The sequence below is a fragment of the Daldinia childiae genome (assembly GCF_008694065.1).
Source record: "Daldinia childiae strain JS-1345 chromosome Unknown Scaffold9, whole genome shotgun sequence".
Taxonomy (NCBI): Eukaryota; Fungi; Ascomycota; class Sordariomycetes; order Xylariales; family Hypoxylaceae; genus Daldinia; species Daldinia childiae.
The window spans coordinates 1890700-1910547 of record NW_022984650.1 but is presented as its reverse complement, the minus strand read 5'-3'; the positions used below and the strand labels follow the sequence as shown (position 1 = coordinate 1910547).

Genomic DNA, 19848 nt, shown 5'->3' with positions numbered 1-19848 from the left:
AAATTATTATTATTTTTTTTAAATAATTATTTTAATTTTAATATATAATTATATTCTTAAATTAAATTTAAATTTATTATTATTGTTATTATTTAAATTAACTATATTTACCTTTAATATACCTATATTATCTATAATTTCTAATTTAATGTTAAATTAATCTTTTTATATATTTTTAATATTATTACCTCCATTAATATTATTTTTTTATAATGAATATTATATAAGAAATAATTTATTTATAATTATTTAAAATATATTATTAAATTTTTTTTTTTTTAAATCTTTAAAAAAAACACTTAAAAATAATTTAAATAAAAGGTTTTAAAATTTAATTATTTTTAATATTTTCGAAATAATTAATAATATTAAATATTTATTATAGAATATTATTTAAAACAATAATATCTTTTAATAAAAAAATATTTTATCCTTTTATTTCTAAAATTTTTTTAAAGATATTTTTAATTATTTAATTTTTAATTATTTAAATTTTAATAATTATTTTAAAAATATTTTAATTAAAACTTTAAATTTATTAATTTCTTCATAATTAAAATTAATAAATATAACTTTATATTTAATTTTTTCCTTTTTTAAATTATTTAAATATATTTTTTTATTAAATTTAATATTTTATATATAAATAATATAATATTATTTTAATATTTAAATTTTATATATTTTTATTTATTTATTAATATATCCTATTATATAATCTTTTTTAATTTTAATTATTTCTTTTTAAATTATTAAGATATTTATATATCTAATTTAAACAATAATGTTAAAAATATATAAATATAAGAAATAATTTTTTTATATTTTTTTATAAAAATTTAAATAATTATAAAAATAATTATAAAATAATTTATTTTTTATATTAAATTTAATTAATAATAAATTAATTATATATATAATTATTTTTTTAATATATGGTTATAATAAAATAAATAAACTTAAATTAATTATTATTAATTTTATAAATATAATAATAATATTATTAATTTTTTTATTTTAACCATTTTATTTTAAAATATAAGGTATTATAATTTCTAATTAAATATTTTTATTTATATATTTTTTTTTAATTACGCCTTCTTTATTAAAAAATTCTTTACTACTATTAAAATATAATATTTAAATTTTTAAATTTATTTAATATTTAACCTTATTAATAAATTTAATAAATTAATTAATTATTAATAATTTATTTTAATTAAATTTAATTTAATAATATTTTAAATAATTATTTATAAAAATATAAAAATATTTAAAACTTATTAAATTTTTTTTATTATATATTAAAAGATTAATATATATAATTTATAATAATTTTAAAATTAAAATAAATAATTATTATTTAATAAACCTTTTTATTTTTAATTAAGTATAAATTTTATAAAATTTAAAATTTAAAAATATTTTTAATTTAATATTATATCTTTTATAAGCCAATTTAACCCTTTTAAAATTAATATATATAAAGTATTTATATATTAAATTAATATTAATAATTATATATATTAAAATTTAATAAATAATTTTATTAAATATTTTAATTAACTTAAATAACTATAATTAATAAAATCATTTAATTATAACTATTTTCTTATTATTATAATCTTTTAATATAAATATATTAAATATATTATTAAATATAATTTTATTTTTTTAAAATTAATTAATATTAATTAAATTAATTAATATTAAAAAATAATAATAAAAATTAATAAAATTTAATTTAATAATAAATTTATTTTTATAATAAATTATAATAATTATAATTTTTATTTTATAAATTAATATTTATTAATTGTTTATAATTTTTATAAATTATGATATATTAAAAAAATAATAAAATTTAAACCATTTTAAATTATTAAAAAAATAATTTAAATATTTTAAATTATTAATTATTATATTTTTAATAAATTTATTTTTTATAAAATTAAAATTTAATATAATAAATATTATATTAATTAAAAAAAAAGAATTTTTTTTATTTTATTAAAATTAATATATTAAAATTTTTATATTAATTTATAAGGTTTTTTTTAAGGTATTTTTAATATTAAATTAAAATTAAAATTTTTATTTATTTTTTAATTTTAAATATAATATAAAATATTTATTAATACTACTTTTATAATAATATTAATAGTAAATATATTAAAATAAATTAGGTAAATATTTTTTATTATAATTATTAATTATATAATTAAATTAATTTTTTTTTTATTTTTATTTAATTAAAATAATTTAAATTAATTATAATTAAAATTTTTAAATTTATTATTTAATAATTTAATTAAAAAAATTTTATTAACATTTATATTTTTATTATTAATTAATTAAATAATTTTAGTTTAGAAATTATTTAAAATAAATTTGCTTTTTTAAAAATTTTTTTTAATAAAATTATATTAATTAAAATAATAGGTTTTAATTTATTTTATTATTAAAAATATTTTTATTTTATTTAATATAATAATATTTAATTATTTTAATTTATTAATAATTTAATAAAATTTAAATATAAATTTTTATAATAAAGTTTTTATATTTAGTTTAAAATTAATAAATTAATAATAAAATTATAAAATAAATTATTTTAATTTTTTCGAAATAATAATTATAATAAAATTATATAATATTTTAAAATTTTTTTTTTTATTTTTTTACCTAATTATTTTAAACTATTAGATTATTATTAAAGTTTTAATAAAATATATAATAAATATTATATAATATATTTACCTTTTTTTTTATTTTAAAATTTTAGTTTTATTTTTAAATATTTCTTTTATACTGTTAATAAAACTTTTTAAATTAAAAAATTTTAGTTAATAATATAATTAATAGTTTTAATTTTTTAAATTTTTCTTTTTAATTAATTGTTAAAAAAAAAAGAAATAAATAATATAATTTATTATAATAATAATATTAATAAAGAAAAATTAATAATATATATATAATATAATAAAAATATTATTTATTTTTTTTTAAAAATATTACTAAAAATATTTATATATTTTTTTAATAAATTTAATAATAAAAAAAATATAAATAAAAATAATAATAAATTTATTATAATATATTATTTTAATATAATGTGTTATATTTTATAATATAATATATTATTATTAATAAAAAATTTTAGCTTATTTACAATTTAATATTAATTTTTATAAATTAAAATTATAAGATAAAATAAATAATATTAATTTTTATTATAAAAATTAATTTAATAACTTTTAAAAGGTATAAATTATTAATATTTAATAAAAAATAATTAATATATATTAAAAAGAAATATTTTTAAAGATTATAACTTATTATTACTTTTAGGATAAAATAATGTATAAAAAAAAACTTACCTATTAAAGCTATTTAAAATAGGCTAGACTAGTATAGGTCTATTCTGCTAAGGCTTACCGCCTTGGCAGGTGCACCTGCCACCTGTGGGGCCGTGCAACAATTAGCTACCTATTATCGTATACTTTATCTTTAGAAGAGTCGGAAGTTGGGTTACCTACACTTCAAACGGGGACATGCCAATACAGCCTATAAGTCGGAATCCAAGAAGACTGCCAAAAGTATGTGCGTAATACCCTCCGATGCTGCTAATGAATAGCAGCAGGTTTCCAAGAAGGAAGACGGGCCTACGTCCCCAGACCACGGCCATGGAGTTGGTGAAGAAGCATGATAGCCCTATGACTAGTACGCCATATCCGAGATCGCCGTTAAGTCGATTATAGGACATTCCAAATTGGGCAGCCATTTGGGCATAACCGGGTGAGATCATAGGACCCTGCGAAGAACAGTTTCTGTTAGCTTTAGGTACTCGTAATACATACCATAGGGGAGGTCCGGGGGTATAGGGAATCATTCCGTATAAATGAAACCATTTTACCTAATAGTAACATGGGAATCAGTTTGGTACATTCCAATATTGTGGAATGATTTTATTATTAAAATAATTTTATAAAATAGAACAATTTGCTTTTTCACGTAACTTTCACGTGATATTCACGTGAAAAAATAGGACCAAAAAAGAAAAAAAGTCAAAAAATTAAAAGGACTGGTTTTCGAACCCACTATCCTTACATTTGCGTAACCTAACCATTAACCCCACTATTAAGGTTAAAATTTAAAGTTCAAACGTTTAAACTAATGGAACGAGGTGGCCAATCTCATCGAATTATTTCATTATAGAAAATTTCTTGTTTTTAGGCTTTATAAACTTTACATCAAAAAAAGTAAAATTTTAACTTAAAAAAAAAAAACTTTTAAAAAAAATTTTATTTTTTATTTTTATTTTTTTTCATTTTATCCTTTTAAAAAAATTTAAAAAAATTAAAATTTTTTTTTTAATATTTTATTTTTTATTAATTTTTATTTTTTTTTATTTTTTTTATTATTAAAATTTTTTATTATTAATAAAATAGTTTTAAAAATTGGAACAATTTTACGGGATAAAATAGTTTTACGGTTATAAAACGCTTTCTTTAAAATAAAATATTAAAAGTGGATACCAGGACCCATTACATCCAGATTCTGACCAATCAAAGCCCTTAAACCTTAAAAACGTTCCGCCGCACGGAATCATTCCAGTTTTAGAACGATTCCCCCAAACCCCCCTCCTCCGTTATGGTAGTCTTATACAGGGGATTTATCTTGGATATTCAGGGGTCTATCAATATTAAAAGGTAGCCACTCACCCATGCTCCTACCACTGCGGTATCAATGCAGATAAAGAACAGCATAAGATCCTTCTTCCATAGAGGCCAGTTAAGGGGATCATTCGGACTATTACTAGGTTGGGGCACCAACAGAACGTCAGAGTCCCTGCCTTTTCCGTGGAGTAGATTCGATGCGTTGAGCCGGCCATGGTGATGGACATCTTCTGCCCCGTCAACGTCCGTAAGGAGAGCAGTGCCGGGGACATGCGATAGATGCTTATCTTCAAGTACACCAAGACCCATTTTGAAAGGATACCTCTCTACAGATTTATGAGTAACTATCAGAGGTAAGTTGATGGGTTCGCTTCAGGGGCGGATACCGCTGGTTATAACCAACACGCGGTAGGCAATGGCAGGGCATCTCCAAATCATTAACATAAACACTCCCTCCATATATTGGGGTATTATTAACGGGATCAACCCCAGGGACTGTGGGGCATGTATTTAATCCACCATCTAGCATAGCGGGTTGGTGCAGATTGCGGGGAACCTTGCTCGACGTGACATGAAGGCATCACGGCAATACTTTAGTGTAGGATAATTTCGTAGCTAGCAAGGCACACGTGTAGATAATTCCACTATGTCAGCTGCTAGGATGGGAAATATTACCTAGCTAACAGGATCTAGAGTTCCTAGACACATCTAATGCCCTTTAGCTAGACGCTGCAGACGTAGCTACAGAACTGTCAGCTCGGCAAATATTCCGTTTACGATTCCTGTCACATACAGTAATTCCATATTGCGCACTTGGAGCACGTAGAAAATTATCGTTGCATAATCATTTCCACGATCAGATATCTTTGAATCAACTAATAGAAAGACACCAAACGAGCGTTTATACGTTATTAAATACAATTTCTCCTAGTGTTTGACACTCTCCCTCAACTAATATGCCAAACCTCCTTTTGATGATATCAAGCCCCGCTTCCATCTCCCGGAAGCTGCTCGAGCCCTACTCGTTGATTAGCAATCAATTTAATAGGTACTTAGTTAATATATATGTATATAATTCGGCTTACATCCTTCGGTGACCTCATCGACTGTGTTTGGAACAGAGCATTTGTTCGCTTCAGCAAATTCTTGCGTCTTAACTCCTTCGCAAGTGTTGCCGAAGCAAGCTCCATCCATTAATCTTTGAAGTGCGTCGTCTTTCCATCCAAATACATAATCAGCGTGTTGGCCATATCCGGTACTGTCTCAACGTTAGCATCGTGGTTATGTACGCGGATTTCATGGTGTGAATTACTCGTCTCCTGTGCTCAGAACGAACGGTTGGGATCCGTCTTCTGGCCAGTCATCTGGGTTATTGAATGCAGTTGTATCCCAGACAATCTATGGATAATTTAGCTTAGATTATATATTTTTGATTATTACCAGCCTCATCATCTGAATTTCTTATAAGAAAAGGGGTATAGGTTACATACCTCGAGCATCAGTTGTGGAATTTTGATAGGATGACTCGATGGACAATCTCCGGTCGTAGCGAATGACGAAGGACCTCCAACAGGATAAGCTACGTGGTCCTGGTGGTTTGGACTGTCTAGACGCTCTCCGTCCCAGCAACTATATCCATTATTAGTTTCAACTCGTCATATCTAGATGAGGAAGACAGGTGATCTTACGTTGGAAAGTGGATATTAGATCTAATACCGCCTAGGCATGGTGTCGAAGGGAAAGTCTCAGTGTCCAATTTCGGATCAGCACAAGGTGAATAATCGTCGCCCTTAAAGTCGGGGCCTGTAAAGCAACGAAAACAGCTCTGAGACTTTAAACCTGATCCTTTCTTCTCGCGTCGCATAGAATCTCCGACAAGCATGCGGAACCCCTGGTTATGAGAGTTAGCTAATACCAAAAGTAGATCAACTTTCCATTGATCCTACCGGTTTAAAGGCGGTGACCGTCTTCTTGCCAGGCGAAAGGTAATAGACCGTAACGCCACCTTGAGACCCCTCGAGAAACCTATTCGGGATTTGGGGCACTCGCTTGTAAGTACCATTTCGCGCCTTGAAGTAAACATTTGCCGTCCAATAGTTGGAAAAGTCATCGCTAAAGCTGCACGTCGTACAGGTAGCGAGGGACGAGACATCGGCGGAGGGAATTGAAGCATTGAACGCATTCTACGAGAGTTGAGTAAGGTATACCAGAAACCAGTATCAAGTGACTTACTCCTCCGACAATCTATTAAAGAGTAAGCTAAGAACAATTTCTAAGGAGGTTCTGAGAACTGTACCTGGTGAAGGTGCGGGGATGGATTCACTCCTGGATTTACGAGGCTAGAGCAAAACGAATCAGTCGTTATTCGCGGAACTGACCCTAAAGAACTCGTATCTTACGGGTCAAGACGCTCAATAACAACCTGGGAACATCCGAATCGAACAAGGCTATTGGCTCCGGGTCCTTTTATCGGAGTTACCTGCGGCGCCGCATCAACGAACGCCGCAAAGGATAGCAGTGTAGACCAAAACATTGTGACTCGTCCAAACAAACCAAAAAATACGATGGAGCACCTTCTATGAGGGAAAGATGAGCGAGCATGTCTAAGTAGGAGATAGTAATGCAAACCACATTGTTGAAACATAAGCCATAATAAGCTAAAAGTTGCTCGATACATCATAAACACATGCCGGCTTTATGCTCTTTGATATCACTATATGGCAGTAATATACATTAATTGCCAATATGATACCAGCCACTCTAATCCTAGTTCTAGTTCTCAGGGTATAAACAGATGTAACCTAGAGAACTGTTCATTGGCCTATGGCTATTCTACCATAACTACCGGATACATATACGCAAGTCTCAATTACGATCTCTAAACGCCCAAGGGAAATTTTCCTTTTCAAGTCACTGGTGCCCTCCAGTGTCAATAACTAGGTAGGTACATAAGTATAGAAATAGTATTGCGGGGTTTCAAGAATGGTGGTTGTTTGGGCTGTGATCAATTTTGACAGCCACAGGAAACTATAAGATACCTTATATTTGGTCGATTATTAGCCGGATAGGATATCTGATAAGTCGCGGTTAACTCACGTAGCTATTACCATATTATGAATAGCCACTGTGCTTTGATTATCTCCTTAGTTGCTCTCCTAGATAAATGTAGCTCTTTGCTCCTCAATGTAGCTCCAGGCACAGCACTCATGGTATTCCGAAATACAACTGTGCATAGAAGAATCAAGAAGTAGTTAAAGATACTAGTTACAAGCAGGAACGATAAAGTTATAATACAATCTACCCTCTGATGTCTAACCTCCATGCTCTGTAAATGCCCATTTCCACATATATACGCCTCCAGCCCAATGCTTAGGCACCTAACCGATCGCTATGCACAATATCCGATATAAAGCTACATGTTCCCACCTCCACGTGGTTGAAACGGGATAAGGAAATAAAGTGATAAATGAAGAAAGGGGCGCGAAAGCCCAACCCAAGTAATCATGATATTGCCAACACTCATCAAGGCCATGCTGCTCCAACTCCTAATAACTGATCCATAATACTAACAGCAGCAGTCCGGTGCGCTTCAATATCGACATTCAGAAGGAACTCGAACTTGTGCCGCAAATGCTGCTGAAGCAGATCCGCATTAAGCCCGATCCCCGGTGCGCGACCCGTGATGAGCAAGCCCGTCTCTGCACTCAGTCGCGTAGCTTGTTCGGCTCGGGGCCGGCATACCTGGTCAAAAGCCCGGAGCGCAGCCGGAATCGCAGCTTTCGACGGCAATCGACCTATTAATGTGCTAAGGAGTAAAGCCTCCTCGATGGAAAGGCTTATGCTAGCATCCTGGAATGGCAACATGCTATGGGCAGAGTCTCCGATTAGACAGATGTTCTCAGTCACGTAAGTTGGTGCCGGCTGGTGTTCGAGCAAGCAAAGAGCGGCTACTTGTACAGTATATACGCTCAAGATAAGCTGGAAAGATGTTAGTTAAGACACATATCTTCTTACGGGATAAACTCCACTTACATCGATCGTGCCCTGACAGACTGGTACTCGATTGCTTGAGAAGGCCTCCCGAAACTCGTCAGGGGTGAACAGCTTTGCCCATGACGGTTCTGAAAGCCCATCTTCCTCCCCAACGTCATCCGCTTTACCGAACACAACGATCTGGACTTCGTTGCCATTATCAAGCAAATCATAGATGATAGTAGTTCCATCTCCAATCCAACCTACATGACGGGGGTTTCTTGGGTCAAGAGACTGCGTGCCCATTAGCTGCTGTGCCCTCTGAAGAGGTACTTTAATAGGTAATCCCCAAAACCCTGTAGAATGCGGCTTAACCAGTGATTCGTCGGTACCGAGAACAAGCTGTCGCGTAAAGCCATGAGTACCGTCCGCACCGATTACGATGTCGTATTTCTTTGTTGATCCATCCGCAAAAGTGAGTAATAGTCCTTGCCTTGAGGGCGGTTCCGTGACGGATGCTATCCGCGTGCCGGGGTGCATCATATGCGGCGGTACACAATCAAGCATCTCTGCTAGAAAAGATTGACGGCTGACACTCTTCTTACAGCTCTCCCCGAAGCCGTTTATCTTTATCTCCTTTCCAACATGAGGACCAGCAGCCACTCGTGTCTCAGTTGTGGTAAGTACGGCACCGGCACGGTCGAGGCAATATTCTAACTCCGGATCGATAGCAGCTAGAATATTTTGTACTCTTGATGTGAAAGCGAGCCCCGGCCCCTCATCTCTAAACGTAGGCCGTGATTCGTACATGTCAACAGTAAGGTGAGGATACCGCAAAAGCCCGCGCAAAAGTGCGGCGCCAGCCAACCCTCCGCCTATGATGGCAACTCTTATTGCCGGAGGAGAGCTTGACATTTTTCTTGAAAGAACCGTACGTAGCTGAAAGAATGGTATGGAGGAAAAGGCGTACTCTTGATGAGATGACTTCTAAGATAAGTTTTTAGTGATTTTAGATTCCATAATCGGCAGACGAGGCCTTTTAAGGAGGCAACTTCCTGAGGCATGTTTCGGCATTGTTTAAATAAAGCTATCAAGACACATGCTCTATTCATGGTGATCAAGGGTTATTCTAAGCATCACCTATCACCTACTCTGTATCAGGATGTGAACTATGTAGCTGTGCTCTCTCATGTTACCGGGTGCGGGTCGAACATGACCCTTGCTAGGATGTCATGATTCTAATAAATCCCGCCATTCCATTCTTAGCCATTCTTAGCATAGGAGTAGGAAACCTTCCCACGAAATAGACTTTACTCTATGAGGGAATATAGGGCTGAGAATTCATATAGATCTACACTAGATTATAGGATCGGTGGAGGTTTGACCAGCATAGGAGGTGTATGTATAGTGTGTATCAGATCGAAGAATAAAAGAAGCCCCAGTCCAAGAACATATCCGACGAAAGCGGTAATGATCCTCTAATTTATGTAATCATCTAGAACACGGCGTAACAAGTAACAATGCATAAATCTTTTGCATGGCTCAGTGCAAAGGGATCGACCTTAGCCTCAAGTTCTAAATCTTACAACATCAAAACTACCTGCGACGAAGCCTCTTAAGCATTTACTCTATTGGGTAACCGGCGCGAAGTATTCTTGGCCAGCCGCATTAAAGATATTTTAGCCAATCGTAAAGCTGTATTAAGATCTGATGGGACTTGGTGAGATCATCTTAACCAGGGTTTATTAGTTGCGATTGGCTGATAAAGTCCATCCCAAGGACTGGGCAGTGAAGATCCAATCCATCCTAGGCATCGAAATAAACCCGGACTTTTGATTCTACTGACGGTACAAAAAAGATTAGGACTAATCGTTGAACTATAGGTAATATAACGTCTCGTGGGTGTTACTAAATTCGTAGTAGTAATTCCATAATGTCTTGAAACCTCCCGAGTTCCCCGAGTCTCGAATATATCAGATATTAGACTAAACAACGCATAACTGAGCATACATATAGGCGTCATGCGGTAGCGGACACGGCCTGGAGACCCCGTTAGACTATGTCCGAGCGGAGGAAAAATGGAACATGGGTTCGCTCATCTAGACTCCCGTTTCTAGCGGGTTGAAACCCTCTTATTCTTTCACCCGAGCCCATCTCGCGGCTCTTTAAAAAGTTGAATTCTATTCCTACATAGTAATTATTATAACCCAGCTGCCCAGAAACCAATATAGTCAGTCAGCTGAGAAGCCGAAGTTGGGGTCTGTGGGATCTAACGATAAATAGGCACCCGAATTATTGACACTGAGAATAGTCTCAAACTTGATAAAGACCTAATCCCATCCCATAATTTTGACATAATTATTTTCAATTACTCAGCTAGATCGAATCTACATGATACAGTCGTGGCCCCCTGAACCGAGTTCCATATCCCGGTCGATAAATGTTTTCTAGATCTACTATTTGAAGATTCTTAATTGGCCAATTGACAAAAAATGATATTCTTAACTTGCAATCGGTATAGCAACCTGATTCAGGCAGCGATATTTCCTTCATATGATCAAAAGGCTTGCTGCACGGCAATTGCTAAAGTTGAAACTGTCCATATTCCATAAGAGGTCATTATCACGAATAGATCACCGAGTATTAATTATAGGCCACGGCGGATTCTGTCGCGGATTTCGGCGATTTGAACATAGGGAATGATCATATCTTAGGTAGGAAGAGCAGGAGTCGGCGTTAAGCATTTCAATTCGAGTTTTCACATGAGCAAAGGGGGTTTGAGTAGTGATGCTTGGCGTCTGGCCGTCTACTATGTGTATACTCTGTCCAAGCCAAATAGCTAAGATAGAGGTTTACGATATAATTTTCGATTAACGCCTTTTTTATATATATACCTCAATAACCAATTCGTCGTCACCTATCTAAACACAATCCAGAGAGGGGTTCCAGAGCTACGAGCTCATTTCCTAGGGCTAGGTTTAAGACAAGCGCGTTCGTATGTCGGGGGTATCATCTACTTGCATCTTAAACCTTTTCCATCATCGTCATTATCATAAAACTTTTACCAACCCTGTCACGTCAAATCCTAAAGCCTTTATCGTACCGCGAAATTTCCTCTTTTCCTTCGCTCAGCTGTCGACGGTGTCTCACTTAGCATATACTATATTTTCATATTTAGTAAGGCTTGAATGCCGCTGTCTCTAGGTTGGCATACCTATAGACCTAGGGCTCGATGTCCTAATGTTGGTAATATCAAGTGTATCTATCGCAAACTCTTACCCTGGAGGTCGGCGATGTAAGTTGAAGTGATATAGCTAGCCCATAAGCTCATTTATGTTTCTAATAGCTTCTAGCTCGCATTAGATCTCCCCTGCCAAGCTACCTACAGAGGGCGAAATCCGGCATCTTCGAGCTGTTTACCCTCTGGTAGCATTGGACGACCCTGCATAGGAAATGGCCAAAACAATGGATTCTCTAGGTTTTTAGTGGTATGCGCCACCGGACCAGTGGCGCCCCTAGGTCGAAAACTGGGGATTTGATCTTGTTCGGACGCCCCCTTATCTTGACTATCCTCTATGATGCCCTCCATTTTCTCCCCACGATTGAAATGTGTTTGCGGTGTGGGTGAACCGTGCCTTCCTTGTGCGCCCCCAGGACCGCCAATATCTCGCGTGTTCCAAGAACAAAGGAAGTCGTCTTCGCTGACGTTGGGTGCAAAGAAATTTAGGCTGCTAGTCGTCGGTCGAACCGAGTTATCAATTTCTTCTGATACACCCGTACTGGGCGGTATATTCACCTCAATCCCCCACTTTTTCGCAAGGAATTGTAAAATGTTTAGTGCTTGATGAGCGAAATGATGACATGGTGCCATCTCAGTTAAGTGTGCTATGCCTTGGTTTAGAGCTTCAGCTACCCTGGGGCTCAATTTTGCAGTGATCGTGCTCGAAGGCGAGATCGGTTCTAGTTCATCTCTGTTGCTAGAAGACAATCGCCTACGACCATGCTCGGTCTCGGTCTCTTCAGGTTTCACTGTCGAAGGGTTCGACATTTCCGCTGGAGAGGTGGACGGTGCCTTAGATGCCTCGGCACCTACAGCAAGATGCATGATAGAGGATGTAAGTACAAAGTATGGCACAAATGACGGTGTACGGCGAAGTGTATAGAGTTGGGAGTATGAACGAAGTAGGCCTTGGATGGCATCAGCGGCTTGAGCACAGACATCGCGAGGAAGTATGCCTGAACCAATAATTCGTAGCTTGATCAAAGGCCGAAAAAGAAGCAAAATGGCGAAGTGATAGTACATACTAATAGACTGATGAGCTAAATTGGATAGTATAAGCGCATAGAAAGACTTACTGGGCGAAAAGGACCGCAGGCGTAAAGTTATGCCCTAATCGTAAAACCTCGGGAATCCTATCATACCAATTCAAGTATTGCGTATAAATGCTGAGCAGGTCTCTGCTTGTAATCGGTTTGCCAGGAGAGTGTAATACATATAGCGACTGATGAACAAGCTCACTAAGCTCGCAGAAGCATGTATAAACAGACCTTACATTCGAAGGCTGCTCGCAAGATCGCTGCAGGGGGGCGCCTATACAATTGGTTAGACTACGCACGATACCGCCTATGCCGCGAAAAAAGCCTGGCAAAAGTATCTGTTCATTTGACTTACCATCGTCCGTATAAGGGACCCACAGAGAGGCTTCTATATCATCAATAATGCCAGGCTTTGGTGGCAAATGCGGAAAGCAAGAACATTGCGGCAGAGAACCGGTCGCTAGGGACCATGCACTTTATATATGTTAGCTGGAGCACTGGAGACAATCGGTGATACGCTTACTGGTCTAAGGCAAACGCACCCCAAAACGTCGCGGCCTGTACGGCGATCTCATCCTCGTCGCCATCGTTCTGTAAGCGGTGGAGTCCCATTTCGATGGCTAACCGTATGCTTTGTCCCGCATAATACCAGGATTCCGAATCTCTCCCGCAACTCGCCTCCCGAATAGACATTATCCCTAACGCCTGAATAGTAGTCAAAGTATGATGGTCGTTTTCCCGATAAAAAAGTCTCAGAGACTCTTTGAAGAAGTGGTCGCCCGCGGTGCGCGGGTCGTTCGGATTTGCCCGCGTATTCGGTTGCGTCGAGAAGCGACAGCCGAGAGCTAGCAATGCGTTCACTAGTATCGACGAGCAATATCGGTCCCTTCCACTAATAAAGTCTTTCATGAAATGCTCCTTGCTTAGAGACGCAAACGTCGGGTATTCCCAGCAGAAATAGAGCGCCAAAAGATGCGATACTAAGCCATTGTCTCCGGTGACTGTGGTCCACGTGCCAGGTGGAACTTTCACTTCGGGAGAATCTAATGGCGCAAGAATTTGGTCTACTCCACGATATCGGGGTCCTTCCGCCGTCGATGACTGCTCTTGGAGCCAGGTCCCCACACGGGACCGCGGGGGCGCCTCAGAGTTCCACTGCATGATATCAGGATGAGAGTCGCTACGGGTGGACACGGTCTGACTGTGCGATGAGAAGTTCCAAGGGCTATTTTGATCGAAATCCTGGCTCATAGTGTGCGCTTGGCCCGTCGCAGGGCTCATTCCTATGGCATTATAACCTCCGGGGCCGGCAAGCGTACCGCCATAAGTTGAAAGAGGAGGTAGAGTACCTCCGCCCCTAGTTTCCCCTGGCCGTGCGAACCCAGGCCCAGCAGAAGCTAAGGCAGTACCACCACCTAACCATTCCGATATCCCTTCGACAGACTGCCCCTGCCGCAGTCTCTGTAAGACCTCCTCGACTAAATCAGGGCGGACGAGAGCGGAGAAGACCGAATCGCTTTGGCGCTGTTGACGTCGCAGTGATTCGATCTCGTGGCGTAGATTTTCCTTGGATTGTCGCACGGGAATCTCGTATATGCATTCGACATCCTTCTGCGATTTGCATCGACCGCATGGCTTTTGGCCGTCGCACTTAGCCCGCTTTTTCCGGCACTCGGTACAGGCATTAGGTGTGACAACGCCGAGACCCCTCCTCCGTTTAGACAGCTGCGCATTCGGAGTACTGCCAGTTCCGGAAGCGCCAGAGGGTACAGAAGCTTCATGTTTGGGGGTAGGTTTGGACGAAGAAGACGTCTGGCCGGTGGATGGTCCGCTACCTGGATCCCCCTCCATCGTAGCGGGTTCAAGGCTAGCAGGAGGGCATGCTCAGATGAGAGAGATGGGGGATACACGAGTAAACACACCTCCTGCCAGCCGGAGGACAAGGATGGATAATTTCAAGAGGCGCGTCGCGCGTGCGTGCGACCTACCTCGGGAGAAGGCGTACTTGGACTAGAGCACTAGATTAAGTGAGGAAGTGAGGAAGTGAGGTAGTGAAGTGAGATATAGCGACGAGTGCGATCCGAAGAGATTCTCTCACAATATCCAAACCAATATACGAACGAACGTGGGAAACGCGCGGGGCAGTATGACTTTGGATAAGCAGGAGAAAGGCAAGTTTAATATTGCATTATCGCACTATACAAATGCTCCGTATTCGATCGAATAGAATAGATGCATGAAAATAATATCTATCCATATATGTACTGTTGTATGTATTTGTATATGTAAAGGAAAAAGGCATTGAATTGTTCAGAATTAAGTTTGGGATTTCAAGGATGACAGCTTTCGCGCTAGTTTGTCTGCATACATAGGAGTTAGCTACTGCTAAGGTAGTAGCTAAGGTGGTAGCTAAGGTAGTAGCACTTGCCCAGGCTTCATCTTTGCATACATAACCTACCTACCAATCAAGTACCTAAGGTACCTAATACATACCTACATGTATGAAGTACAATGCTAGTACATCACGGATCTCAATAGCTACATGTATGTTGTGTAATATGTAGAAAGCCTGGTGCATGCTTCCAATATTAGGTACGTTTTACATTTCTGCTAATTATATAGTTCTAATAGCACCGACCTTAGATAAAACAGACCATAAGCGGGTACTTAAACATGAACATAAACGGAAGAGCGGGGAAAAAATAGTAAAGGGATTCTGAAATTCCCATATGTTTAAGTGTGCTAATTATTTTGACGCCTTTCTAACTAACCTACCTAAAGTTAGATAAATATGTACCTCCTACGTAATGCAGTTAAGTCTATACACATGTACCAATATTAAGTACTATGCTTTATAATAGTTACCTGTTTAGATGAGCGAATCTCATCTCACAGTTGGTAACTACATGTAGCTAAGAAGTTCGTACTATCAAAGTACTTACAAGCTACGAGGGGCACCTAACCGAGAACAAGGGACTTATATTGTACATAACAGATGTTAGGTAGTATCAAGTGGGGTTCGATGTCGACTTACTCGTGGTTAGAAAGCCGGAATAAGTTTAGTATGATGCTATGATGTGGGACTTAGGGAACAAATGCTCCCGTTCTTAAAATCCCATTAAGAATTATCAGATGTGAAAATTACCTGTGTAAAGAGGCAGTGAGGTGGCTTTCAGCCGCCTCCTATACCTCAGGTACATAGGCACCTTAAGTTGTATGATCTGCGAAAGTATCCTGACGGTAAATCGTACATCATGTCATCCCCGTGTAAGTCTATATATATACCTAGGTTACAGCTTAATAAAAATATTAAGTATCATATCCAACAATCCAATACAATTCGTAAATACGTCATAGTTTCGTAGGAAATTCGTCTAATGTTTAGATCCCCAGAATCTTCTTAGGCGGTTAGTTATTACAGGGACCTACCACATTTGCAATTATGGGCTTCTAACCAATCATTGCTTAACCCAGCAATTTTCTACATAATTACAGGGGCGTCGGGATGAACCAATCGTAGATTGCCTATCTATCTATTCACATATAAAACAGGCGCCGGCCAAATATTAAACTAAAGAGAGACTTCGCCTGGATGGTAAGAGAATTCCTATGCCCCTTAACAATACATAAGATAGTTCCATCTAGATTCCTCTTAGCAATAGCACGTTGATAGAAGTCCATGGGAACATAAGTCATAATAACTTTAAAAGTCTCTAGAACTATGGTACATATGTGTCTACTTATGCGGATAAAGATTCCAAGTCTCGAAAAAGCAAGTCACGCAACTTTTAAGTACCTAGTAGCAGTTTAATGATATTATCAATTTGGCATAACTACCTACCTAGGTACTTGATCGCTATTATTTATAAAAAAACGCACATCGTATTCTAAGGTGATCTCTGATGTAGTCAACCTGCTATTTTATACCATCCAAATAGGTATATACCGAAATCTTCTTCAGAACCGACGATCGTCTATCTTGAACCGCGGTGATGATTCATAATTGACTACAGTGAAATATCCATGTATATCTCGCAATATAAATCCTCTTGTTAGACTGACATAGTCCTCTAGGGGTAGTGCTTGTTTATTCTCTAACAGTTAAGCTGTGATTACTCGGAAGAGCGCCTTTCTTGGGAAGGGGTTGGGTTTAACCAGGTAGTTGTTATTATACACTAGGTAACAATACTTTCCTTTTTACTATTAAAATGATCAACTCCTCGTGTCTAATAACTGTGTTTCGTTTCAATCACTAAGCGTAGATACTCAATTCATATCTTATTCTTATCAGTAGGGGGTGAGCAATCATGTCTAGGATGATAGCATTGGTATATTAGGTAACCTCCCAAAAGCGTATCTCCAAGGGAATATAATATACAGATTACAAGGAGGTCCGTCAGGTATTAGATAGTTGGTTTCGAATTTCGCTTGAACACTTCACGGATCCATTTATCTATAAGTCCTCTGAACCCGCTATGGCCCGGCTACTATCCCCCCTGTTCGATTGACTTTTTAGTAGTTCTTGTTAACTTGATAACTGCTCATGGTCGAGTTCGAGCATTCTATTACTATAGTACACATTACTCTCTACTTGGCCTCAATATCGCTTAACTGGACTTCTACTCTTGGTAGGGCTTCTACCTCGCTCGCCTTTAGATGGACTCCGACGTGACATAGGTGTCTCAGGGGGTGGAAGCCCGTATCTCGGTACCTCATCCGTGTCGGGAGTCTCATCGTTGACTAAGATGTGTCGATTACTCGTGTGTCGTGGTGTTTGAGGTTGTATTGCCTGCCAGTATACTTGCTGGGAGAGAGGTCTTAGGTGTTGATCACCTGCTTGATGCGATGGGAACGGGGCTGGTGGATGAGATGGGGGAATATCCGTGAATGCGTTAGCACTCCTATATAGCGACCTGCCGCTGTATGCGAATATCGTGAACAAAACAAGCAACAAGGCCTGATTTCAAATTAGCCGGCTGTGTCCATCATCTCTATATCTTATATAGGATAAGCTTACTATAGTTTTGTAGGACATCGTCTCAACAATCTCGTTGAGAATTTTGGCCATCTCCTTAGCACTGCTTGATACCTGCTTGACGTTATCCGGGTTTTGATTCATGCAGGCGAACCATTGGTCACATAGTTCATACATGGCTGGTAACCGTTTCTCTACCGGAAAGCATTTGTTCTCCCGATAATCGCTTGAGCACTTATCAATCTCGGCAAGAATATCAGCCCTTAGCGCTTGTCTCTCGGTAGAGAAGTCCTGGCGCAGACCGTCGATGACGGCCCAGCCAACCCAACATGTGGCCGATACGCAGAATAGGTTGAATGCGAAAGTCAGCCAATAGCCAAGAATGCTTGGGGCATATGGATGTCTCTGAACAGTGGCTAGAAAAGCGCCGAACCACCCATCCTTGCTGCGGTTTATTTGATCCTTACGAGATTTGCTCGGCTGGAACGTGCTTTCATCTGACTCATAATCGGATTCTTCGCATTCATCCTGCTGGAGATAAGGTAGACGATATCCGCTGACATCTCTATCGGCATTGTACCGCTTCCTTTTGCGCACCTTATCTCGTGAAGCAAATATAGTCCTAGCTATTTCACCTCTACCGGATGTCTTTTTTGGTGAAAGCGTTCTGAATTTATTCATATTTGCAGGTGTAATAGTCATATGCCCAAGGTTAGATGAACGTTCATACTCGGGGGTGTCGGGATAGTCAGAGACGTCAGTAACGGCAGGACTGGATTCGGCAGGCGAGATCTCGGATAGCGCATCAGAATCGATGGGTTTCCTTGGTGTTGTAAAGGCAGGATTTCGAAAGGGCGGCGCGGTAGCTGTTCTTTGGAGAGCAGATGTAGATGTAGGGAAGATGGACGGTGGATGAGACGTGAGAGGTGGCGCTTTTTGGGAAGATGGGGTGCTTTGCGTGCGTTCAAACGGATTCTGACCGAAGGCGTTCTGAGAGTTGTTTTTGTTGTTGATGAGACTCGAAGAGCCGAAGATAGAAGCTAGAACAATCACGAAACATTAGCTTTGACTGCTTGCTTGCGATACTTCTAGGCGATTGTTGCCATAGCTATTTCTATCGTTGGGAGCGAAGCTGAAGCTAAGGCTGAGGTTATAGTGCATGATCAACATACTTTTAGGTTGTAGTCTTTTAACGGACTGTACAAACGGACTTGTCGGGTCTACAGGAGCATTGTTCTGGTACTCCCAGTCCATGGGAGATTCATAGGTTCGCCGGTCCATTCGGCCTCGGTCGAGTAAATATTGACAAAAAAAAAAAGATACGACGCTGTAGTTGTCCGAAGGGAAAAATAATGTAGTATTAAAAGGAAAGCTTAAGTACTAGGTAGTCAATTAGGAATTTCTTAGGAAACCTTCAATGCAGTCGTTGATTCGTATGTAGATCCCTTTTTTTGAGGCTGATGAGAATCGGTAGTTTCTGTTGGCAACGATTAGCGATAAAGTAAACAAAAAAAAATTAATGACCATTTCAATATGCGCTAGTTATGTTAATTAGCAACTTTGAACGGTTCAATTTTTAATACTGTGTACCTTAGTAGCATGTAAGTACATGTATGATGTATCTACTTTATGTAATCCATGCATGGACCACACAGTTAGATATGTACATGTGTACCTAAGAAGGAACCTCGTAGCGTGCCTCTTACCTTTTTGTACCTAAATCTGTTTGCTGTTTCTAATACTTTTTTGAATTAAACAATTGCTGCTTCGACTTTTAACCTTTCCGACAACTTCATCAATTCGTCACTTACGTGTTGATAACTTCTATTGAAGAATTTATGAATCGCCTCTTTTTTATATTCTATTTTAATTCGTCCGATTATAAAGAGTTCTCTCCATTTGTAC

At 37.2% G+C, this 19848-nt stretch overlaps 2 protein-coding genes across 2 annotated transcripts; both read right to left on the bottom strand.

Moving 5' to 3' along the window:
* Positions 1–8201: 8201 nt before the first annotated feature.
* GL218_07708 (Salicylate hydroxylase) lies at positions 8202–9566 on the bottom strand (the record flags this gene model as incomplete). Its single annotated transcript, XM_033584478.1, has 2 exons — positions 8202–8657; positions 8712–9566. The coding sequence occupies 2 exons, from the start codon at positions 9564–9566 to the stop codon at positions 8202–8204; spliced, it is 1311 nt and encodes a 436-aa protein (XP_033432628.1).
* A 2467-nt stretch (positions 9567–12033) lies between these two features.
* On the bottom strand, positions 12034–14819 carry GL218_07707 (Nitrogen assimilation transcription factor nit-4; the record flags this gene model as incomplete). Its single annotated transcript, XM_033584477.1, has 4 exons — positions 12034–12955; positions 13008–13242; positions 13324–13442; positions 13492–14819. The coding sequence occupies 4 exons, from the start codon at positions 14817–14819 to the stop codon at positions 12034–12036; spliced, it is 2604 nt and encodes an 867-aa protein (XP_033432620.1).
* Between the last annotated feature and the right edge of the window lie 5029 nt (positions 14820–19848).